The 20,816-nt window shown below is 69.6% G+C and overlaps 5 protein-coding genes across 6 annotated transcripts; 3 read left to right on the top strand and 2 right to left on the bottom strand.

The window, feature by feature from the left end:
* The first annotated feature begins 2 nt into the window (after window positions 1-2).
* Window positions 3-3,673, top strand: RCE1 (Ras converting CAAX endopeptidase 1). The gene is made up of 8 exons (XM_049790894.1): window positions 3-225; window positions 1,563-1,665; window positions 1,765-1,848; window positions 1,916-1,994; window positions 2,303-2,470; window positions 2,557-2,628; window positions 3,183-3,245; window positions 3,345-3,673. The coding sequence occupies exons 1-8, from the start codon at window positions 14-16 to the stop codon at window positions 3,566-3,568; spliced, it is 1,005 nt and encodes a 334-aa protein (XP_049646851.1). The 5' UTR covers window positions 3-13; the 3' UTR covers window positions 3,569-3,673.
* A 644-nt stretch (window positions 3,674-4,317) lies between these two features.
* ZBTB3 (zinc finger and BTB domain containing 3) lies at window positions 4,318-5,934 on the bottom strand. Its single transcript, XM_049790927.1, is given in 3 exon segments — window positions 4,318-5,157; window positions 5,160-5,609; window positions 5,886-5,934. Coding segments are annotated over 2 exon segments (1,209 nt in total). The 5' UTR covers window positions 5,586-5,609; window positions 5,886-5,934; the 3' UTR covers window positions 4,318-4,374.
* A 612-nt stretch (window positions 5,935-6,546) lies between these two features.
* GANAB (glucosidase II alpha subunit) lies at window positions 6,547-12,848 on the top strand. 2 transcript variants are annotated; one of them, XM_049835632.1, is made up of 25 exons: window positions 6,547-6,603; window positions 6,855-6,956; window positions 7,048-7,156; window positions 7,265-7,392; window positions 7,496-7,675; window positions 8,037-8,102; window positions 8,500-8,599; window positions 8,734-8,818; window positions 8,912-9,008; window positions 9,095-9,275; window positions 9,359-9,512; window positions 9,620-9,855; window positions 9,938-10,064; window positions 10,143-10,222; window positions 10,507-10,650; window positions 10,754-10,850; window positions 10,933-11,034; window positions 11,116-11,359; window positions 11,458-11,522; window positions 11,629-11,705; window positions 11,790-11,864; window positions 11,962-12,075; window positions 12,164-12,276; window positions 12,357-12,457; window positions 12,555-12,848. In XM_049835632.1, exons 1-25 carry the CDS (start codon window positions 6,584-6,586, stop codon window positions 12,662-12,664), a joined length of 2,907 nt encoding a protein of 968 aa, XP_049691589.1. In that variant the 5' UTR covers window positions 6,547-6,583; the 3' UTR covers window positions 12,665-12,848. The 2 variants fall into 2 exon arrangements, with proteins under 2 accessions (XP_049691589.1, XP_049691590.1); XM_049835633.1 differs by lacking the exon at window positions 8,037-8,102.
* A 493-nt stretch (window positions 12,849-13,341) lies between these two features.
* Window positions 13,342-16,908, top strand: B3GAT3 (beta-1,3-glucuronyltransferase 3). Its single transcript, XM_049790896.1, has 6 exons — window positions 13,342-13,520; window positions 13,777-13,900; window positions 13,998-14,166; window positions 14,662-14,992; window positions 15,398-15,688; window positions 16,615-16,908. The coding sequence occupies exons 2-6, from the start codon at window positions 13,819-13,821 to the stop codon at window positions 16,711-16,713; spliced, it is 972 nt and encodes a 323-aa protein (XP_049646853.1). The 5' UTR covers window positions 13,342-13,520; window positions 13,777-13,818; the 3' UTR covers window positions 16,714-16,908.
* Window positions 16,909-16,917: 9 nt separating this feature from the next.
* Window positions 16,918-18,490, bottom strand: LOC126033870 (transcriptional-regulating factor 1-like). The gene is made up of 8 exons (XM_049790910.1): window positions 18,388-18,490; window positions 18,145-18,287; window positions 17,937-18,040; window positions 17,766-17,841; window positions 17,594-17,682; window positions 17,407-17,484; window positions 17,234-17,283; window positions 16,918-17,105 (listed from the first exon to the last, which is right to left on the bottom strand). Exons 1-8 carry the CDS (start codon window positions 18,483-18,485, stop codon window positions 16,961-16,963), a joined length of 783 nt encoding a protein of 260 aa, XP_049646867.1. The 5' UTR covers window positions 18,486-18,490; the 3' UTR covers window positions 16,918-16,960.
* Between the last annotated feature and the right edge of the window lie 2,326 nt (window positions 18,491-20,816).

Here is a 20,816-nt window from a genome sequence, read left to right as displayed (position 1 = left end):
GCCCCGCGGCGCCATGGCGGTGTCGGAGGCCGCGGGCGGCTCGTCCTGGGCCGCGGGTCGCGCCGGGCCGGCCCCGGGAGCGGCCTCGGGAGCGGCCCCGGGATCGGGCACGGCCCCCGCCGCCGCCGCCGGGCCCGGGCCGTGCTGGGCCGCCGTGCTGGCCTGCCTCAGCCTGGCCTGCTCCTACGTGGGCAGCCTCTACGTCTGGGGGAGCCCCCTACCGCGGTACGGGCCGAGCCGGGCCGGGGGTCTGGGGGGGGGGGGGGGAGCGACGGGGGGGGGGGGCACTTCTATGGGAGGGTCTGGGGGGAGTTTGCGGGGGGTCTATAAGGTACCTGGAGGAGGTCTGGGGGCCCTAGCGGGGTCTGGGGGGGTCTATAAGGTACCTGGAGGAGGTCTGGGGGTCCTAGCAGGGTCTGAGGGCGTCTGTAAGGTACTTGGGGGAGGTCTGGGGGCTCTAGGGGGGGCTGGGGGGTCTCGGGGGGGGGTCTATAAGGTACTTGGGAGAGGTCTGGGGCTCTATAAGGTGCCTGGAGGAGGCCTGGGGGCGCTATAAGGTACCTGGGGGAGGTCTGGGGGGGTCTGTGGGGTGTCTGGAGGAGGTCTGGGGGTCCTAGCAGGGTCTGGGGGGGGTCTGTAAGGTACCTGGGGGAGGTCTGGGGGCCGTAGGGGGGTTTGGGGGTGTCTGAGGGGCTCTATAAGGTACTTGGGTGAGGTTGGGGGCTCTATAAGGTACCTGGAGGAGGCCTGCAGGGGCTATAAGGTACCTGGAGGAGGTCTGGGGGTGCTAGGGAGGGGTCTGGGGGGTCTGTAGGGTGTCTGGGGAGGCTCTATAAGGTACCTGGAGGAGGTCTGGGGGTCCTCGGGGTTATCTGTGGGGTGTCTAGGACGTCTATAGGATACCTGGGTGAAGTATGGGTATCCTGGCAGGGCCTGTAGGATACCTGAGGGGGTCTGGGAAGGGTCTATAAGATACTTGGGGGGGTTGGGGGTCCTAGGGGGGGTCTGGGGGGGTCTATAAGGTACCTGGAGGAGGTCTGGGGGTCCTAGGGGGAGTCTATAAGGTATCTGGGGGAGGTCTGAGGGTCCTAGGGGGGTCTTAGGGGGGTCTGGGGGTGCTAAGGGGGGGTCTGAGGGATCTGTAGGGTGTCTGGGGGGGTCCATAAGGTACCTGGGGGAGGTCTGGGGTTCCTAGGGGTGTCTGGGGGGGTCTATAGGCTACCTAGGGGAGGTCTGGGGGTCCTGAGGGGGTTCTATAAGGTACCTGGGGGAGGCCTGGGGTCTATAAGGTACCTGGAGGATGTGTGGGGGTCCTGGGGGGGGTCTGGGAGGTCTATAGGGTACCTGGGGCGGGCCTGAAGGGTCTGGAGGGTTTATAGGATACCTGGGAGGGGTCTAGGGTGCATTGAGGGTACCTGGTAGAGTGTCTTCAGGGTATTGGGGGGTTTATAGAGTATGTAAGGGGGGGGTTGTGGGGTCCCAGGGGAGCTCCTTAGTGTCTGTGGGGTGGGGGGTGCTGTTGGGGCAGCCCCCCCACCCCGTGCTGACCCCCTCTGCCACAGGGACCACCCGTCCGTCATCAAGCGGCGTTTCACCAGCGTCCTGGTGGTCTCGGGGCTCTCCCCAGCCTTTGTCTGGCTCTGGAAGGAGCTGACGGGTGTCAAGGTGAGGTGGGGGGGAGGTGGGGGGTGTGATTTGGGGGACACACACAGGGACAACACACCCCTGCCCCGAACGGTGCTGACCCCCCTTTCCTCTCCGCAGCCGGACACCCCGCTGCCAGTGCTGCTGGGGCTGCGCCTGGAGGGGCTGGTGCCAGCCACGCTCCTGCCGCTGCTGCTCACCATGGTAGGTGTGGGGCTGGGGGGGGGGCACAGTCCCCCAGCCCCCCCTGACACCCCCCCCTCTCCCCCAGATCCTCTTCCTGGGGCCCCTCATCCAGCTCTCCATGGACTGTCCCTGGCGCTGGCTCGACGGTGTCAGGGTGGCTTTCGGTAAGGGGGACACACACGACTCAGGGAGGGGGTCAGGGGCTGGGGGGCGGTGGGTAGGGTGTCCCAAGCAGGGTGGTGGATAACAGGGTGGGGGCTTTGTGGGGGCAGCGAGGGGTTGGGTAAGGGGACATGGCAGTGGGTTTTGGGGGGTGGTTGGGGGGCGGTGGGGATTCGTGAGGTGTGGTGACCTTGGGGGTGGCCAAGTTGGCTTTTGGGGGGGGGCACCTGTTGGGTCAGGGGACCCCAAGGCGGGCAGTGGGTTTTGGGGTCAGCAGCGGTGGGTTTTGGAGTGCGTCCTTCCCCCGCAGACCCCCGTTTCTGGGCGCTGTGCCTGGGCGACGTGCGCTGGCTGCGGAACCAGGTGGTGGCTCCGCTGACGGAGGAGCTGGTTTTCCGCGCCTGCATGCTGCCCATGCTGGTGCCCTGCACCGGCCCCGGCCCCGCCGTCCTCGCCTGCCCCCTCTTTTTCGGCGTGGGTGAGTGCAGCCCCCCCCGGGGACCCCTCTCACCCCAGAACCCCTAAACCGACCCTCACGGCCCCTTTCTTTCCCCCCGCCGCCAGCCCATTTCCACCACGTCATCGAGCAGCTCCGGTTCCGGCAGGGCTCCATCGGTAGCATCTTCATGTCGGCAGGTACCGCTGCGGTGACGGGGGGTGGGTGGGCTATGGGGTGCCCGGGGGGGGACCTTGGGGTGCTGGGGGGGGCAGATATGGAGTGCTTGGGGCAGGTTGAGGTGCCTGATGGGGTGGCCCAAAGGAGCGTAGGGTACCCAAGGAGGGTGGTGGTGCAGTGTAGGGTGTTTAAGGGGCATTTGGGCTGTCTGGGGGGGGATTTGGGGTGTCTGCGGCAGTGTGGGGTGCCCTGGGGGAATACAGGATTCCTGGGGGGGGGCTATGGGGTGCCCAGGGAGGTCCTTAGGGTGCTGAGGGGTGGGATATGGAGTGCCTGGTGCAGGGTGGGGTGCCTGAGGGGGGATGCGGGGTGGGGAGGGTCCCTGGGGGGGGGGGGCACAGGGTGCTCAAGGCACATATGGGGTGTCTGGGGAGGGGGGATATGGGGTGTCTGGGGGGGATGTGGGATGCCCGGGGCAGTGTGGGGTGCCCTGGGGGTATACAGGGTTCCTGGAGGGGGGGGTATGGGGGTGCCTAGCCCCCCCCCTCCCAACCACCCCAACCCCTCCCCGCAGCTTTCCAGTTCTCCTACACAGCCGTCTTCGGCGCCTACACGGCCTTCATCTTCCTCAGGACAGGTGGGGCGCGGGCAGGGCTGGGGGGGGAGGGGGGCAGGGGGGGCTCAGCCCCTCCATCCTCCCACCTTCCGTCCGTCTGTCCATCCGTCTGTCCCGCAGGCCACCTGGCGGGCCCGGTGCTGTGTCACTCCTTCTGCAACTCGATGGGGTTCCCGGCGGTGGGGGCGGCGCTGGAACACCCCCGACGTCGGGCCTTGCTCCCCTGTTACCTGCTGGGGGTCCTGCTCTTCCTCCTCCTCCTGCACCCCCTCACTGAACCCACCTTCTTTGGGGGGGCTCCCGTCTGCACCCCCCGTCCGGGGGCCCCCCCCACCTGCTCCTGACCCGGGTGCGGGGCGCCTGCCCCGGACCCCTCACCCCCCCCTCCCCGACCCCGTTTTTATAGGTGCCACCGCACAGAGCTCTATTTTTGTGATTAAAGTGCTTTAAACCTTGGTGCGCGGGACTGGGAGAGACTGGGACGAGATGGGGAGGGAGTGGAACAGACTGGGACAGGACGGGGAGGAGACGGGGAGGGAGTGGGACGGACTGGGACAAACTGAGAGGGAATGTGAGGGACTGGGATGGGACTAGGAGGGAGTGGAAGAGACTGGGATGAGATGGGGAAGTACTGGGAGGGAGGGGGAAAGACTGGGAAGGACTGGGGCAGGGCAGGGAGGGATTGGGATGGGACTGGGACGGGACCAAGTCGGCGCTTGGGCCCGACTGGGTTGGGCTGGGGCCCAGACTGGGCTGAACTGGGATTCGGCCCAGTTCAGACTGGGGGGGGGGGGGGGGGGGGGGGAGGGTGCCCGAGCTCCTCCCGCCCGCCAGGGGGCGCTACCGTAACCAGCGACCATGCGCCCCCCCCGGACAGGTAAACCGGCCGCGGCGTTGACCATTGGACCGCGCGAAAGCCAATGGGGGCGCCGCGTGGGCGTGGCCTCGGGCCCCGCCCCCTTCAGGGATCACCCGCTGCCCCTTTCCAACGGCGCTTTATTCCCCCACGTGACCGCCGTACACCCGCTCCGCCCCACCGCCGCAGGGCCCCGCCCCTCTCCGCAGGGCTCCGCCCTCATGGCCCAGACCCCGCCCCCCCGGCGCTTCCCCCGGGTCCCGCCGCCCGCCGGCTCCGCCGCCCCGTCCCTGTTTAGGGCGGGTTGTCGCAATCGCGATCGTGATCGGCGTGGGCTCCGCCGCCGCCGCCGCCGCGGGTGGTCGGCCCGTGGCTGTGGGCCTTGCGGATGTGGCGGTAGAGGTCCCCGGACTGGGTGTAGCTGCGCAGGCAGTGACGGCACTCGTAGGGACGCTCCCGCGTGTGCACGGTGGCATGGCGGCGCAGGGTGTAAGAGCAGGAGAAGGTTTTCCCGCAGGTGGGGCAGGTCGGCGCCTCTTCGGCAAAAAGCCCGAAGCCCCCGCGCCCCTCCAGCGGCGGCAGGAACAGCGGCTCCCGCAGAGCCGGCAGCCCGAAGGGCAGCGGTTCTCCCGACGTCTCCCCAAAGGCTGTGGGCCGCGGGGCGCGGGACGGCCCGGGGAAGAGGCCGGCGGGGCGGCGGGCGCCCGCCTCGGGCTCCTCATCGGAGATGACGATGGCCTCGACCTTGACGGCAGCGGGCAGCAGCCCCCCAGGAGCGGCAGGTGCCCAGGGCCCGGCGCAGAGCCCCCCCGGAGCAGGCAGCTCGCCCCCGGGGAAGGCAGCGCGGGGAGCGGCCTCCGTTGAGCTACTGGGGCTGGGGAGGGGGACCTCCGGGGGGGCTGCGCGGGGCCAGTCACCCTCCATGCCGGGCTGCGTGGTGTCAGCGACGTCCACGCGGGACGCCGGCGGCTCGGGGGGGGGAGCGCCCTGCTCCTCGCTACCCGCCAGCCTGTGGGGCTGGGCCAGGGAGGGCCAGGAGGGGGCACCCCGGGGCTGGGTGGGCGCTGCTGCGGGGCGGCAGGCGGCAACGGGGGGCTGCCGGGGGCGTCCTCCTCCCTCTTGGTGCTGTCGGCCTCGGCCGGCACCCGCGCCTGCAGCTTCTTTTTGCAGAGCTTGACGACGTCGTTCATGTGCAGGTAGCTGGCGGCCGCCAGCACGTCCTCCAGCGGCGTGGCGGCCAGCGCCAGCCGCCCCTCGTACATGAACTCCAGGAGCAGCCCGAAGGCGGGCGGCGTGACGATCTCGCTGTTCAGGCAAACCAAGTCGCCTTTGTCCAACCGCTCGGCGTAGCACATGTGGAAGAAGGCGCTGCAGGCGGCCAGGACGGCGCGGTGAGCCGGGAACGGGGCGCTGCCCACCAGCACGGTGCAGTCGCAGAGGAAACCCTGGGCCCGTTGCTCTCGCAGTCCCCGCAGCAGCTGCCGGCTGTGCTCGGGGAACTCCATGGCGTCCCGCGGGGGTGTGCCGGCCTGCGGGGGGGACAAGGAGGGGCTGGTGGCAGTGGCGGGGGGGGGGGGGGGGGGGGGGGAGGCTCAGCCGGGGCTGGCCTGCCGAGAGGGGCTGGCCCGGCCGGGACGCAGCAGGGCTGGCCCGGCGGGGCCCGTTCAGCCCCGGTGGGGCTCTTTCATCCCCGGCAGGGCCCGTTCAGGCCCGTTCAACCCCGGTGGGGCCCCGTTCAGGCCCGGTCAGCCCCGGCGGGGCCCGGTCAGGCCCGTCCCGGTTCCGCGCTCCCCGTCCCCACTCACCACAAAGCAGCGGCCCGGCGAAGCCCCGCCCCTCCGCGCTGATTGGCAATCCGACCGACGGGCCGCCCGCGCTCCCATTGGTCCGGTAGCCTGCCGCTCAAGGAGGCAGGGCAGACGGGCGTCGGCGACGGCTGTTGATTGGTCGCGGCCTACCGCCACTCATGGCGGCGGGCTGCTGATTGGCGACTGTTGCCGCCCTCCCGGGAAGAGGCGGGCCGCGGTTGCCGTGGCCGTGGTTGCCATGACCGCGGGGGCGGGGCGTTGCCGGGGAAGCCCTCAGCGGGCGTGCGGGTCCCCCGGGGCTGGGAGAATGTTCTGATTGGACCCTCGATGTGTCGCTCAGCCTTTCCGCGCTTTCATTGGTTTGCCGATTCCCCCCCGCGCGGCATGTCCCCGCCTCTTCCCCAACTCGCGCTCTGATTGGAGCCAGCTCCCATCCCTCAGCCCTCGCGCGCGCCAATCGCGAGAGGGAGAGGGGCGGGGCTGCGGTCTCCCCGGCAACCAGGTGAGACGGGGCGGGGCTGGAGCCAGGGCGTGCCGGCGGGCCCTAAGCTCCGCCCCGCAGCGGGAGGGGGGAAGAGGGCGTGGCCGAAGGCGGGTTCGCGGGCGGGGCTCCCTTCAGCCAATGGGACGCGGCGGCGTGGGGTGGGGGGTGGGGGGGCGCCAGGGGCGGGGTGAAGGGTCAGGCCCGATCCAAGATGGCGGCGGCGCCGGGGAGGTGAGCGTGTGCCGGAGGCGGCGGGGGGGGGGGGAATGGGGGTGTGTGAAATCCCGCGGCCCCGACCGTACCCTTCCCCCTTCTCCGGGGGATACCCCGCGTTCCGAGACCCCCCCTCCCCCGGGAGCGCCCCCTCTCCCGGGTTCCCCACCCCCACCCCCTTGGGCCTGAGCTGCGGCCCAGCCCCGCCACCCCCGTCCCCGGTCGGACCCGGTATATGCGTGTTCGTGTGTGTGTGTGTGTCCCCGCAGGCGGAGGCCGGCGGTGCTGCTGTGGGCGGCCCTTTGTCTGGTGACCGCCCTGGCCGTGGACCGGAGCAACTTCAAGACGTGTGAACAAAGCGGTTTCTGCAGGTGGGGGGGGTTAGCCATGGTTTGGGGGGGCAGGGCTCAGGGTTTGTTTTGTGTGTCGTCCCCCACCCCACCCCTTTCTTGCTTTCCACAGGCGCCAGCGCGGCCTGCAGCCTGGCCACTCACCGTACCGGGCCCTCCTGGAATCGTTGCAGCTCGGACCAGACGCCGCCAGGTTACAGCTCATTAATGAAGTCACCAAGGTCCGTACCTGGACCGGGGAAAGCGCGGTTGCAGTGACCGGCACGGTCCTGCCGAGACCATGTGTGTATATCCATCCTCTCCCTCCCACACACGCCCTTTTTTTCCAGGTCCCGCTGCTGCTGGAGCTGTGGGGGCTGCAAGGGAACGTCACCCGTATCCGCATCAAGGAGCTGAACCCGCTGCGGCCGCGGTTCGAGGTGCCGGATGTGCTGGTGGCTGAGCCGCCGGTGGAGCGGTGAGCGCCGGGTGGAGGGGAGGGGATGCGGAGATGGGGTTAGCCGGGGCAGGAAGTGGGGGGACACAGCTGCTATCGGCAACCCCCTTCCCCTTTCTGATAGGTTGGCAGTGACGGGGCGAGATGAGGGGAGCCTGGAGCTGTCGCTGGGCCCTGCCGGACACCGGTTGCTGGTGACGGAGAAGCCATTCCGCATGGACCTGCTGCAGGGACGGGAGCTGCTCTGCAGCGTCAACGCCCGCGGCCTCCTCTTCTTCGAGCACCTCCGACAACGCCGGGACTCGTGAGTACGGCCAGGGGTGGGCAGCTCTGCGGCCGGGTGGGTGGGACCGGGTCCCCCCGTGCTCCCCAGGTTCCCCCTCCCCAACCCAGGGCACCCAGCAAACGCTCGAGGGGAGCTTGGGGTGCTCGGCTGTCCCCCCCAATGAAGGTAAACCCTAGGGAAGGGGGAGGCGGGGAACGGCAGCGTTCCAAAGGGCCCCCCACCCACCCACCCCGAGAGAGTGGGCAGCCCAAGGGGAAGGGGGTGGGGGGTGGGAGGGAGCCGGGCCGGGCCGCGTCCGTCTGTCCGTCCGGCGGCTCCTCGCACTGACTCTCGCTGTGTTTCTGTTTCTGGCTGCGCTTCCCCCCCGCCCGCGCCCCAGTTTCTCGGATAAAGTTAGTAGCTCGGTCGGTAGCTTGTGGGATAAGATCAAGACCCTTTTCCATAGGTAAATTTGTGGCTTCTGCTGCTGTTTCTGCCCCCCCCCCGCCCCCCCCGGGCCCCCAGCAGGAGCCCTGGCCAGGGGACCCCCAGGGCAGCATCCCCCCCATAGCCCCCCTGGGCCGGGCAGGCCCCAGCGGGAGGGAGGAGGAAGGGGCAGGAGCAGCCGGGGCCATCCCTGTCCCCCCAAAAGTGAGGAACTGCCCCCCCACACCCCGAGCGAGCTGGGGGGGTGGTTGGGGTGTTGTCCCCACCTTCAGGGCCCTGAGTGAGTACTTGCCGGGGCATCCTGTGTCTGTCCGTGTCCCCCCCCACTGCGAACCTGCTGCGTGCGTGACTCTTGCCTGCGGTGACCAGGATGCCCTGGGACCTTATAACCGCCCCCCCCCCCCCCGCCCCCACAGGGACACCCCCAGGGAGCCCACAGCGGAAGAGGGGGGGGCTGCCGAGGGGCAGGAGGAAACTACTGGCAGGACGGAGGACGCTGGCAACCAGAGCGAGAAGGTATTACAGGGAGGGAGGCTGCGGGCGAGGTGCTGGGGTCCAGCAGGGAGTTGCCCCCCCCCCCCCCCCCCCTTATTTTTTGGAGAGGGAGAACCCCTCTCTCCACCCATCCCTAACGGCGTCTGGTCCCGTAGCCCACAGAGGCCACGGCCGAGGCCGTGGAGGAGCCGGGCTCCTGGGAGGAGACGTTCAAGACACACACGGACACCAAACCTAACGGTGAGGCCTGTCTCATGGCCGGGGGGGGATGACACTGGGCGGGGGGGGGGGGGAGCTCCCGGTTTCACCACTCCCCATCCCATCCCACTGCAGGGCCCACCTCGGTGGGGTTGGACTTCTCCCTGCCCGGCTTCGAGCACGTTTACGGCATCCCCGAGCACGCCGACAGCCTGCGGCTCCGCACCACCGAGTGAGTGGCGGGGAGGTCGAGCCGGGGAGGGGAGTGATGACGGTGGTACTGTGGGGGGGGATGCTGACCTGCCTGGCCTCCCGCAGGGGGGGGGACCCGTACCGCCTCTACAACCTGGACGTCTTCCAGTATGAGCTCTACAACCCTATGGCACTCTACGGCTCCGTCCCACTCCTGCTGGCACACAGCGCCCGTCGCACCCTCGGCATCTTCTGGCTCAATGCCGCCGAGACCTGGGTGGATATCAGCTCCAACACCGCCGGCAAGGTGCGGGAACGGGCGACTGGGGGGTCCTGGGGAGGAGTTCGGGGGTTCCGGCAGGACTCTTTGACACCCCTCCCCACCTGCAGACGCTTTTCGGGAAGCTGCTGGATTACATGCAGGGCGGGGGTGAGACGCCGCAGACGGATGTGCGCTGGATGTCGGAAAGTGGCATTGTCGACGTTTTTCTGCTGCTGGGCCCCACACCCGCTGCCGTGGCGGGGCAGTACGCCGCCCTCACCGGTACGCCACCACAGGGAGAGAAGGAGCAGGGTGTGCCAAAACAGGGCCGGCACCAGGGACCCCACTGTGAGCCCCGCTGTCTGTCCATCCATCCATTTCCCCCGCAGGCACCCAGGCGCTGCCCCCACTCTTCGCTTTGGGTTACCACCAGAGCCGCTGGAATTACAACGACGAGGAGGACGTGGCGGCGGTGGAGCGGGGTTTCGAGGAACACGCCCTCCCCTGCGACGTTCTCTGGCTGGATATCGAACACGCCGACGGCAAACGTTACTTCACTTGGGACCCCAGCAAGTTTCCCCGACCCCGCGACATGCTGGAACGCCTGGCCGCCAAGAAACGCAAGGTAGGGGACCCCCTCTGAGTGGCTGGGGGGGGTGCTGGACCCCCCTGGGTGCTGACGTGTATTTTTGCGTGTCCTCTCCGAGATGGTCAGCATCGTGGACCCCCACATCAAGGTGGACAGCGGATACCGCGTTCACAATGAGCTGCGCTCCCGTGGCTTCTATGTCAAGACGAAAGACGGCAGCGACTACGAGGGCTGGTGCTGGCCAGGTAAGTGGGGCTGTGCGGTGGGGGGGGTCCTAGAGGGAGCCCCGGGGGGGTCCATGCTGACCCCTGCGCTGCTCCCAGGCTCCGCTGCGTACCCCGACTTCACAAACCCCGAGATGCGCGCGTGGTGGGCCTCCATGTTTGCCTATGACCAGTACGAGGTGAGGAGCAACTGCCCCGGTGGGTGCGTGGCCCCCTCCCCATCACTGTCAGCCCCCCCGCCAGGTGTCTGGCCCCCCAGGTCACTGCTGTCCCCCCCCATAAGTCACTACTTACCCCCCCCCCCCGAGTCACTACCCACCCCCCATCTCTCTTCTGCTCTCAAATCACCGTCTTCCCCTGTTGCTCATGTGCCCCCCCCCAAGCTGCTCTCCCCTCCTCACCCCTCTACTCCCCCCCCACCATTGCCCCTGTGCTCCCCCCTCACCTGTGGGCCCCCCCCCAGGGCTCGACCGAGAACCTTTTCACTTGGAACGACATGAATGAGCCCTCGGTCTTCAGCGGCCCCGAGGTGACGATGCACAAGGATGCCGTGCACCACGGCGGCTGGGAGCACCGAGACCTCCACAACCTCTATGGCCTCTACGTGGTGAGCGTGGGGCCCCCCACTCACCCTACGCCCCCCCTACCCACGCCAGGGGGGTCCCTCATGGTTTCTCTTTCTCCCCCCCTCCCCAACCCCGTCCCCGCAGCAAATGGCGACGGCCGAGGGGCAGATCCAGCGCTCGGGTGGGCAGCACCGACCCTTCGTCCTGAGCCGGGCTTTCTTCGCCGGCTCCCAGCGTTACGGTGAGGGTGGGGTGCCACCCTGGGGCCCTCCCTCTGTGTGTGTGTGCCCCCCACTCCTCCTCACCCCCTCTCCATCCCGCAGGCGCGGTGTGGACGGGTGACAACGCGGCTGAGTGGGAGCACCTGAAGATTTCCATCCCCATGTGCCTGAGCTTCGGGCTCGCCGGTCTCTCCTTCTGCGGCTGTGAGCGGGGCGAGAGCGGGATCAAGGAGGGGGGGCTCTGTGCGCTTGGACCCCCACCCTGAGCCCCTCCTGCCCCCGTAGCGGACGTGGGGGGCTTTTTCAAGAACCCCGAAGCGGAGCTGCTGGTGCGGTGGTACCAAGCGGGCGCTTTCCAACCCTTTTTCCGCGCCCACGCTCACCTGGATACGGCGCGCCGCGAACCCTGGCTTTTCGGGGAGGAAAACGTGGCGCTGATCCGTGCCGCCATCCGCCAGCGTTACGCTCTCCTCCCGTTTTGGTATACCGCTTTCTACCGCAGCCACCGCCACGGGCTGCCCGTCATGAGGTGAGTTGGGGGGGGGGGGGGGGGGTCCTCCCCAAAAAAACTCCCATCTCTCCTCCCCAGGTTCGTGATGTGTGTGCGTGTCCCCCCTCTTCCCCCAGGCCACTTTGGATGGAGTACCCCGAGGATGCCACCACCTTCGCCATCGATGACCAGTACATGATCGGTGAGGGGCAGGGGGGGTTTGCCGGCTGCGGGGGTGTCCCCACTCCCGTTTGGGGGTCATCCCCCCCACCCCAATGCTGACCCAGGACCCCCCACCTCGTCCCCAGACAGGGCGCTGCTGGTGCACCCCGTGACGGAGCAGGGTGCCCGTGGGGTGCAGGTTTACTTACCCGGCAAGGGAGAGGTGAGCTTTGGGGGGGGGCTGCAGGCTTTGGGGGGGGTGTTAGGGGTCCAGCCTCCCCCCCCAACCTCTCTCTGGTACCCCCAGGTCTGGTACGACGTCACCTCCCACCAGAAGCACCACGCACCCCAGACGCTCTACGTGCCGGTGACCATGAGCAGTGTGGGTGATGGGGCTGGGGGGGTGGGTTTGGGGGGGCTACAGCGGGAGTGGGGGGGGGGATCCAGGCCCACCTTCCACCCACCCCCCTCCCCCACAGGTGCCGGTGTTCCAGCGCGGGGGGACGGTGGTGCCACGGCAGGAGAGGGTGCGACGTTCCACCGAGTGCATGCGGGGGGACCCCTTCACCCTCTACGTGGCCCTCAGCCCCCAGGTAAGTGCAGACACACACCCCCCCCCAGACCCCCCCAATCACCCCCAGCCCCCCCCGACTCCCCCCATTGCCCTCCCCCTTCCTCCAGGGCACAGCCGAGGGCGATCTTTTCCTGGATGACGGGCAGAGCTTTGACTACGAGACGAAGGCACGCTACCTGCACCGGCAATTCACCTTCGCTGGCAACACGCTGACGGCCAGGTACCCCCCCAGACCCCCCCGGGACCCTCTTCCCCCCTCCTCGGGCCTCCCCTGGATCCCCCTTTTCTCTTTTCCCGCAGCTCCGCGGACCCCCGCGGTTCCTTTGACACCCCGGCTTGGCTGGAGCGTGTGGTGATCCTAGGCACGGGGAAACCGGCCACTGTCATTCTCCATCCTGCGGGTGAGTTGGGGGCTTCTAGGGCGGTGGGGGGGGTGTCCTGGGGCCCCCCCTAACCCTGGGTGTCGTTGTTGTTGTCATTCCCCCCACCCCACCCCAGATGGCTCCGAAACGCGCCTCGACTTTCACCACGAGGCCGAGACTTCCGTCCTCACCCTGCGCAAGCCGGGGGTCCGCATCGGCGATGACTGGGCCATCGTCCTGCGATAATGCAGAGGGGGGGGCTGCTGCTGGGGCGGGGGTGGGGGGTGGGGGGGCAGCTCCCCCTGCCCTTCCTGTGTACCCCTACCCCCCGGGGACCCCCCCACAGCCCCCCAGGACTCCCCCACCTGGGGTCAGGGAGCTCCCCCTGCCCCCTTGGCTGCTGTAAGGGGGGGCCCGTTGGTTGGGGGGGGGGGGGGGCAGTGCCTTTGCCCGCCCCCCCCCCCCAAGTGTGGGGATGTGGGGATGTGGGGCAGGGGTGGGGCTGGTGGGGGGATGGGGACCAAAGATTTGCCTGCGCCCCCCCACCCCTCTTGTGCCCCCCCCCCACTCCCCTTCCCCCCTTCCCCCCTCCCCAGCCAGCAGGGGTCAGCTGGGGTTTGGGGGAGCCCCTCCCAAATCTCCTTCCCCTCCCCCTGCCCCCCCCAGCTGTGGGGCACATGGGGGTGGGGGGGGGCAGGGCAAGAACTGGCCCCCCCTCCCGCAGTGGAGTGGGGACCTGGAGGGATGGGGGATGGGGAGGGGGCGGCCCCGTTCCGGGTTTTGATAAAAGATAAATAAAACCAGGAAAAAAAAAAAAACAACAAACCAACGGTGTTTTGGAGTGGGGGGGGGGGAGGAACCCCCGGGCCGGGGCACGGGCAGCGGCCGGAACCTTCGGGACGGACCCGGGACCGGAAGTGGTGGTCGGAGCGCGAGGGGGGGCGGACCGGAAGTGCCGGCCTGGCCTGGCCCGGCCCGGCCCGGCCCGGCCCGGCCCGGCGGAGCCTTCGCGACCCCGAACCAGTCCCGGTTCCTTTCCCGGTACCAAGTTCGGTCCCGGTAGGGCCCGGCTCGGTTCCCGTCCGGCTCCGGTTCCGTCGCGGTGAGTCCCGGCTCTGTTGCCGTGGTAACGGCGCCACGTCTCCACTCCTTTGCTGAGGCGACTGGGGGGGGGTTGGAGGCGGCGGGGGGGGCACGGGCATGTACTGGGGGGCTGCAGGGACTGTGCTGGGGTGACTGGGAGCGAGATCCGGGGCCGGGGGGGCAGTGGTGCGGGAAAGGCTCTGGGCTGAGTCTGCTGGGGGGGGCTCCGGGGCAGAACGCCTGAGCCCCCCGCCTCCCCCCTCCAAAAAAAAAAGCCCCCCCGGATCCCCCCCTCCCCGGACCCCCCCAGCGCTGCCATGAGGGTGAAACTGAAGAACGTTTTCATCGTCTACTTCGTGGTGTCTCTGGTAGGGCTGCTCTGCGCCCTGCTGCAGCTCGGTGAGTGGGGGGGGGGGGGGCGGCTGAGGGGTCCCTGACCCCCCCCCCAGGGTTTACCCTGGGGTCCCTGACCGCCCCCCCCACCCTTCCCAACCAGGGCAGCCCTGTGACTGCTCGCACCAGCTACAGGCCGAGCGGCGGCGGAGCCGGGACCGGGACCGGCTGCTGGCGGAGCTGAGGGGTGGGGGGGCCCGGGGGGAGCCCCGAGCGCAGGGGGGAGGCCGGGCCCTGCCCACCATCTACGTGGTGACCCCCACTTATGCCAGGTGAGACCCCCACCACGGTCCTCTACAGCTTGGCCAGGCTCCCCCTCCCTCTTCCCCCCCAGCCCCCCCCTCCCTCTTCCCCCCCAGCCCCATGCAGCCTGGCTGGTGTCCGTCCCCCCCAGACCCATTTGTTCTCTAGCCCAGCCTGGCCACCCCCCCAGGCCCATTCCCCCTTCCCATGGCCCTATATAACCTGATCTGCCCCCCCCCCGTGACCCATTTTCCCCCCCTATGGCCCCATATAACCTGATATGCCCCCACAGACCCATTTTTCCCCCACCCCACCCTGTACAGTTCAGCCTGGCCCCCCAGGCCCATTCCCCCCCCATATAACCTGATCTGCCCCCCCCCAGACCCATTTTCCTCAACACAGCCTGGCCTGGGCTACTCCCAGCTCGATCCATCCACGCCCCCCCCAGCCCCCTTGGGTTCATGTGCCCCCCCCCCCCCCGGACCCCCCGCAGCCCCCCCCAGCCCCATTTTGTCCCCCCCCAGGCCAGTGCAGAAGGCAGAGCTGGTGCGGCTGTCGCAGACGTTGCTGCACGTGCGGGCGCTGCACTGGGTGGTGGTGGAGGACGCGGCGGCCCCCACGGCTCTGGTGGGGGGGTTGTTGGCCGCCAGCGGGGTGCCCTTCACCCACCTGAACGTCGAGACCCCCCCCGAACGTCGTCGCCGCCCCGGGGACCCCCCCTGGCTGCGCCCCCGCGGCGTCGAACAACGCAACCGGGCGCTGCAGTGGCTGCGGGAGACGCGGGCGCCCGGCGAGAGCGGCGTGGTCTACTTCGCCGACGACGACAACACCTACAGCCTGCGCCTCTTCGAGGAGGTAGGGAACCCCCCGACCCCCCCCGAACCCTCTGATCCCCCCCAGAACACCCTGTCCCTCTCCCAACCCCCAAACTCCTTTCTGCCTTTTTAACACCTCCAGCTTGTGCCTCTTGGATGTGATGGAGCACGCTGTTACCCCCCAGCCCCTCCCTGAACTCCCCCCAAATTCTTCCAGTCTCCCCAACCCTCCCCAGCAACCTTAACACCCCCAAACTCCCCTACCCCCCCACCAGAGCCCCCCCATTCCCCCCCCACTCTCCTACCCCCCCCCCCCAACCTCCCCTAGCCCCTTCTGCCCCTCAACATCCCAAGCCTTGCACCTCTTCAGGGGGCTGTGCTGCTCCGCGGGGTCCCCCCCCTCCTCCTTGAGCCCCCCCCAGCCCTGACGGCCGCTCTCCCCCAGATGCGCAGCACCCGCGGCGTGGCGGTCTGGCCGGTGGGACTGGTGGGGGGCCTACGTTTCGAACGACCGCTGGTAGTGGGGGGCCGAGTGGTGGGCTTCCATACCGCCTGGAAACCGGAACGCCCCTTCCCGTTGGATATGGCCGGCTTCGCCGTGGGGCTGCCCCTGTTGCTGGCGCGGCCCGCTGCCCGCTTCGACCCCCAGGCCGAGAGGGGCTACCTGGAGAGCAGTCTGCTGGGGGGGCTTGTCTCCCCCGCCGAGCTGGAGCCCAAGGCCGACAACTGCACCCAGGTAAGGGATGGGGCCCTCGGTGGGGGGGCGGTTGGGATCCTTTGGGGGTCCTGGGGGGGCTCATCTCCCCTGCCAAGCTGGAGTCTAAGACCAAAAACTGCACCTAGGTGAGGGATGGGGGGGGGTCCTTGGGGGTTCTGGGGTCCCATAGGGGTACAGTGGAGTCCTGGGCGGGGCTCATCTCCCCTGCCGAGCTGGAGCCCAACACCGACAACTGCACCCAGGTCAGGAATGGGGGGTCCCAGGATCCCTCAGGGGTTTGGGGGGGTCCCTTGGGGGTGTTTTGGGGTACCTCAGGGGTTTGGGGTGTTCCTTGGGGGGTTCTGGGAACCTACGGGGGCACAGCAAAGTGCTGGAGGGCTCATCTCCCCCAAAGACCTGGAGCCCAAGACTGACAACTACACCCAGGTCAGGAGTGGGGATCCCTCAGGGGTTTGGGGGTGTCCCTTGGGGGGTCCCAGGGTCCCTCAGGGGTTTGGGGGGTCTCTTGGGGGGATTCTGAGGTCCCTCAGGGGTTTGGGGGGGTCCTTCAGGGGTTTGGGATGTTCTTTGGGGGGGTTGTGGGGTCCCATGGGGTACAGCAAAATGCTGGGGGGGCTTACCTCCCCCACTGAGCTGGAGCTCAAGGCAGAAAACTGCACCTCAGTGGGGAACAGAGGGGGGCCCGGGGGGGTCCTGGGGTCCCTCAGGGACCAGGGGGGGTCCCTTGGGGTGTCCTGGGGTCCCTTGGGAGCATGGGTGACAGGACAGGGTCCCCAGGGGAGGGAGGCCAGGCTGGGGGGGTTGCTGGGGGCAGAGTCCTCACAAGGGGGTCATTGGGGTGCACAGACCAGGTTGGGGGGGTGCAGGGGACTCGGGGGGGGGGGGGGGGGGGGAGGAATCCGTGCTACACTGGGGGGGTCCTGCTGATGCCCCCCCACCTCCAGGTGCTGGTGTGGCACACGCGGACGGAGAAGCCGAAGCTGCGGCAGGAGGAGCAGCTGCAGCGCGAGGGACGGGGTTCCGACCCCCACATCGAGGTGTGAGGGACCCCCCTGTGCCCCCCTTGCACCGCAGGGACCCCCCCCCCCCCAGGGAAGGATCGGATATGGGGACGTCCCCCAGGGATACTCGGACTTTATTTATCAACAGGGTCTCCCCCTTTCCGTGGGGGTCCCCCCCTTTTCCCACGGGGCTCCCCGGCCGAGTGTCATCTCCGCAATAAACTCTCCCGCACCGTCCTCGTCCGTGTCTGGGGGGGGACACCCTGCTCCGGGGGGGGCAGTGGGTGCCTCACACCAGGGTCTGCTGTGTGCCCCCCCCCCCGGTAGGGGGGACAGGGGGCCACGGGGGGGGCAGGAACTGGGACCCCCCCCAGCCCTCCTGCTGCCGGTGGATCTTCATGTGGGCGTTGCGGCTCTTGATCTTGGGGAAGATTCTGGGGGAAAATGGGGGCGAAGTGGGGGGCTGGGGGGGGCAGCACCCTCTGTGCCACCCCCCAGCACCCTCTGTGCCCCCCCCCAGGGCCCCCCAATCCCCTTCTGCCCCCCCTCCCTCCCCGCATACTTGCCGCAGAGCTTGCAGGGGAAGCGGGAGCCGAGGGCTTCAGGTGGCATCTGGGACAGAGAGAGGTGGGAGGAGAGGGGTCCCCAGTGCCCCCCAAAACCGGGGTGGGGGGTGTCACCGGTGCCCCCCCAGCACTATGGGGGGGGGGGTCCCCGACCCCCCCTACCCTGTACCTGCCTCTGCGCCCGTCCCAGCCGTGACTTGTGCAGGTAGTAAAACTCGACGCACTGCGTCGTCCGTTTGGAGGGCACCTGGGTTTGGGGCGGGGAGGGGGGGGGGGGCAGATTTTGGGGTGACCCCGTGGGAACGGGGAGAGGATGGGGGACCCGGGAGCTGGGGGGGGTGCGGGGGGGCCCTCACCGCCCGCTGGATGCGTGTAAAGTCCTTCCCGTGCTGTGCCAGGGCCTTGGCGAAGAGCCGCCGCTCCCGGGGGGTCCAGGTGTCGCTGCCTGGGGGGGGGGGGTGTGTCAGGATCTGGGTTGGGGGCGACCGTGGGTGCCCCCCAAAATCCCTCTTTGCCCCCCCCCCTCACCGGTGTAGTGGTACCCGGCTAAGGGGTCTGCCCGCAGCCAGGCTGGTGTCCCCAGCAGCAGCAGCTCCAGGGCACCCTGGGGGGGGACGGACAGACGGGACACGGTGGGTCGCAGGGTGGGGGGGGGGGGGGCACCCCCAAACCAAACCACCCGGTGTGTCCCCCCCTCACCGTCAGGCTGCCGCCGGTGCGGGCCAGGCAGTGCAGGGCCAGCTCCCGGTTGGTGCCCCCCCCGGGAAGGGCGCTGGAGCAGGCCAGGTCCAGCAAGGTTTCCACTGGGGGGGTGAGGCTGGGTGAGGGGGGGGGGGGCCACAGGCAGGTCCCCCAACCCCCCCCCTCGACCGGGAAGGTGTTCGGGGGGGGGGACACACACACTCACCTTGCTGCTGAGTCTCAGGGTCCCCCTCCAGTCCGGGCCAGGGGCTCCAGGCCAGCGTGGCCCCCCCGGGGGGGTCCTGCCCGCAGCCCCCCCCCGCTGCCGCTGGCACGGCTGCCTGGAAGCCGGGGCCCACGTTGATCTGCCTGGGGGGGGGGCGCACAAAGAGGGGGGGTGGTGGGGCAGCCCCCCGCCCCCTGGCTTCTCCCCCCCCCCCCCTTCTCCCCCCCCCCCCCCCCAACTCACGGAGGCAGGAGGTGCTGGGGGTCGGCGGCCCTGGGGGGGCTGCCCCCCGCCAGCAGCCCCCCAAACAGCCCCGGCCCCCCCCGCCCCGGGTCCAACATGGGGGGCGGCCGGTACCGCGGGGGGCCCCCCCCCAGCCCCAAGCGGCTTCGGTATGGGGGGGCCCAGCCCCTGCTGGGGGGGGCCGGGGGGGCCTGCAGGAGAGAGGGGAGAGGGGTCAGGGGGGGCCGTGTGCCCCCCCCCACCCCGCTATGGCGGGGACCCAGGCATCCGGCTTTTCTCACCTCGGGGGGGGCCGTGCTCTCTGCCCAGGGGGGGCTCAGCTCGCAGCCCCCCCCCCGCCTCCCCCAGGGCCCCCCCTGGCCATGGGGGGACCCCAGAGAAAGGCAACTCGGCACCCCTGAAATAGCGGTTGGGGTCCTGCAGGGAGGGGATTGGGGGGGGGGGGGGTCAGGCACTGGGGTATCCAGTGTGGCCCCCCCCCCCTTGCCCCCCCCAGGGGTATCCAGACTCACCTGGTAGCATCGCACCCCATCGGACGCCCAGTCCGGGGGACCCAGGAGTCCAGCGAAGCCCTCGGCCCCCCCCAGTCCCTGCGGGGCTGCGATGGGACGAGGGAACAGAGCCGGGGGGGGGGTCAGGGCTGTTCCCCCCCCCCCCCCCCAAAAAAAAGGCTCATGGGGGTCCAGGCATCTCCCCCACCCTGCCCTGTGCTCACCTGGGCCCTGGAAGGGTGCAGGGGGGGTGCAGGGGGGGGGCTTCAGGTCCTGATAGAGGCAAGCGGGGGGCGGCTCCTCGTGGGGGGGGCCACCGTAGGGCAGGGGCAGGTAGCCTGAGGTGGGGGTGACCTCCCCGGCTGCCGGGGTCCCGGCCCCCCAGGCCTTGCCTGGCAGACGGCCGGCGAAGGCCTGGGAGAAGGGGTCCAGGCGGCTGGGGGGTCCCTCACCCCGGGGGGGGGCCCAGGGCCCCGGGGGGGCCTCGGGGGGCCGGGGCTCCCAGTGGGGCTGCCCCACCGTGGGGAAGGGGCCGGTGGGGGGGTACAGGGGGGTGTACGGGCCTAGCTGTGGCTCCATGGTGCTGTGGAGGTGTGGGGGGGAGATGGGTGAGAGGGGTGGCTGGGGGACCCCCCTTCCCCACTCCCCCCCTTTTTCCTGGCCCCAGGACCCCCCCAAGGGTCCCTGGGCCACCCCATGGACCCCGTTGTGTCCCCCCAAGGGACCGCAGCAGTCCCTCTGTCACCCCATGACCCCCGTTGTTCCTGCAAGGGACCTAGCGGTCCCCGGACCACCCCATGACCCCCATCGTCTCCCAAAGGGACCCAGGGGTCCTGGGACCACCCCATTGTGTGTCCCCCAAAGGATCCAGTGGTCCCTGGGCCATCCCATGGACCCCATTGTCCCCGCAAGGGACCCAGTGGTCCCGGGACCACCCCAATGACCCCATCATCTCCCAAAGGGTCCCAGGGGTCCCAGGACCACCCCGTTATCCCCCAAGGGACCCAGCAGTCCCGGGACCACCCCATGGCCCATGTTGTCTCCCCAGCCATCCCTGGGCCGCCCCATGACCCCCATCATCTCCCAAAGGGACTCAGGGGTCCCGGGACAACCCCGTTATCCCCCCAAGGGACCCAGCAGTCCCTGGGCCATCCCGTGGACCCCATTGTCCCCACAAGGGACCCAGTGGTCCTGGGACCACCCCATGGCCCATGTTGTCTCCCCAACCATCCCTGGGCCACCCCATGACCCCAATCGTCTCCCAAAGGGACCCAGGGGTCCCAGGACCACCTCGTTGTCCCCCCAAGGGACCCAGCCGTCCCGGGCTGGGACTGGCCCATGGACCCCATCATCTCCCAAAGGGACCCAGGGGTCCCAGAGCCACCCCATTGTTCCCCCAAGGAACCCAGCAGTCCCTGGGCCACCCCGTTGTCCCCCCCAAGGGGCCCAACCGTCCCTTGGCCATCCCATGGACCCCGTTGTCCCCCCAAGGGACCCAGCAGTCCCTGGGCCATCCCATGGACCCCGTTGTCCCCGCAAGGGACCCAGGGGTCCCTGGACCACCCCATGACCCCCGTTGTCTCCCAGAGGGGACCCAGGTGCCCGAGCCCCCATCGTACCTGCAGCGGGGGGGGGTCTTGCCCTGTCCCCGTCCCCTCGCCGAGGCGAGAGCCGGTGCGCACGGAGCGGAGGCTGTTCCCGGAGGCGCAGCCCCGAACCCGCTTGCGCTATGACTATGCAGGATGCGGCCCTGGCTCACACCTGCCCCCCCCCCCAACACCCACCCACCCCTGTGGGAGGGCAAAGCGGGGCCAACCTGCCCCTGGGGGGGGCAGGAGTAAGGACGGGGGGGAGGATGGAAAGGTCACCCCAGTATCCCGGCATGGGGGGTGCACAGCACCCAGGCATCCCAATCCCATCCCAGGGGGTGCGCAACGA

Source organism: Accipiter gentilis, chromosome 33, assembly GCF_929443795.1.
Source record: "Accipiter gentilis chromosome 33, bAccGen1.1, whole genome shotgun sequence".
In the NCBI taxonomy this organism is placed as follows: Eukaryota; Metazoa; Chordata; class Aves; order Accipitriformes; family Accipitridae; genus Astur; species Astur gentilis.
This window is presented reverse-complemented; position numbering and strand designations above follow the sequence as displayed.

Coding starts and splice junctions, on each gene's coding strand:
- GANAB (XM_049835632.1), top strand. CDS start 6,584: ATGGCGGCGGCGCCGGGGAG. Junction 7,393..7,495: donor GCTGAGCCGCCGGTGGAGCG/GTGAGCGCCGGG, acceptor CCTTTCTGATAG/GTTGGCAGTGACGGGGCGAG. Junction 9,856..9,937: donor TGGCCGCCAAGAAACGCAAG/GTAGGGGACCCC, acceptor GTCCTCTCCGAG/ATGGTCAGCATCGTGGACCC.
- B3GAT3 (XM_049790896.1), top strand. CDS start 13,819: ATGAGGGTGAAACTGAAGAACGTTTTCATCGTCTACTTCGTGGTGTCT. Junction 13,901..13,997: donor CTGCGCCCTGCTGCAGCTCG/GTGAGTGGGGGG, acceptor CTTCCCAACCAG/GGCAGCCCTGTGACTGCTCG. Junction 14,993..15,397: donor GCCTGCGCCTCTTCGAGGAG/GTAGGGAACCCC, acceptor GCTCTCCCCCAG/ATGCGCAGCACCCGCGGCGT.
- LOC126033870 (XM_049790910.1), bottom strand. CDS start 18,485: ATGTTGGACCCGGGGCGGGGGGGGCCGGGGCTGTTTGGGGGGCTGCTG. Junction 18,288..18,387: donor CCCCAGCACCTCCTGCCTCC/GTGAGTTGGGGG, acceptor CCCCCCCCCCAG/GCAGATCAACGTGGGCCCCG. Junction 18,041..18,144: donor CCCTGAGACTCAGCAGCAAG/GTGAGTGTGTGT, acceptor TCACCCCCCCAG/TGGAAACCTTGCTGGACCTG.
- RCE1 (XM_049790894.1), top strand. CDS start 14: ATGGCGGTGTCGGAGGCCGCGGGCGGCTCGTCCTGGGCCGCGGGTCGC. Junction 1,666..1,764: donor AGGAGCTGACGGGTGTCAAG/GTGAGGTGGGGG, acceptor TCCTCTCCGCAG/CCGGACACCCCGCTGCCAGT. Junction 2,471..2,556: donor CCCCCTCTTTTTCGGCGTGG/GTGAGTGCAGCC, acceptor CCCCGCCGCCAG/CCCATTTCCACCACGTCATC.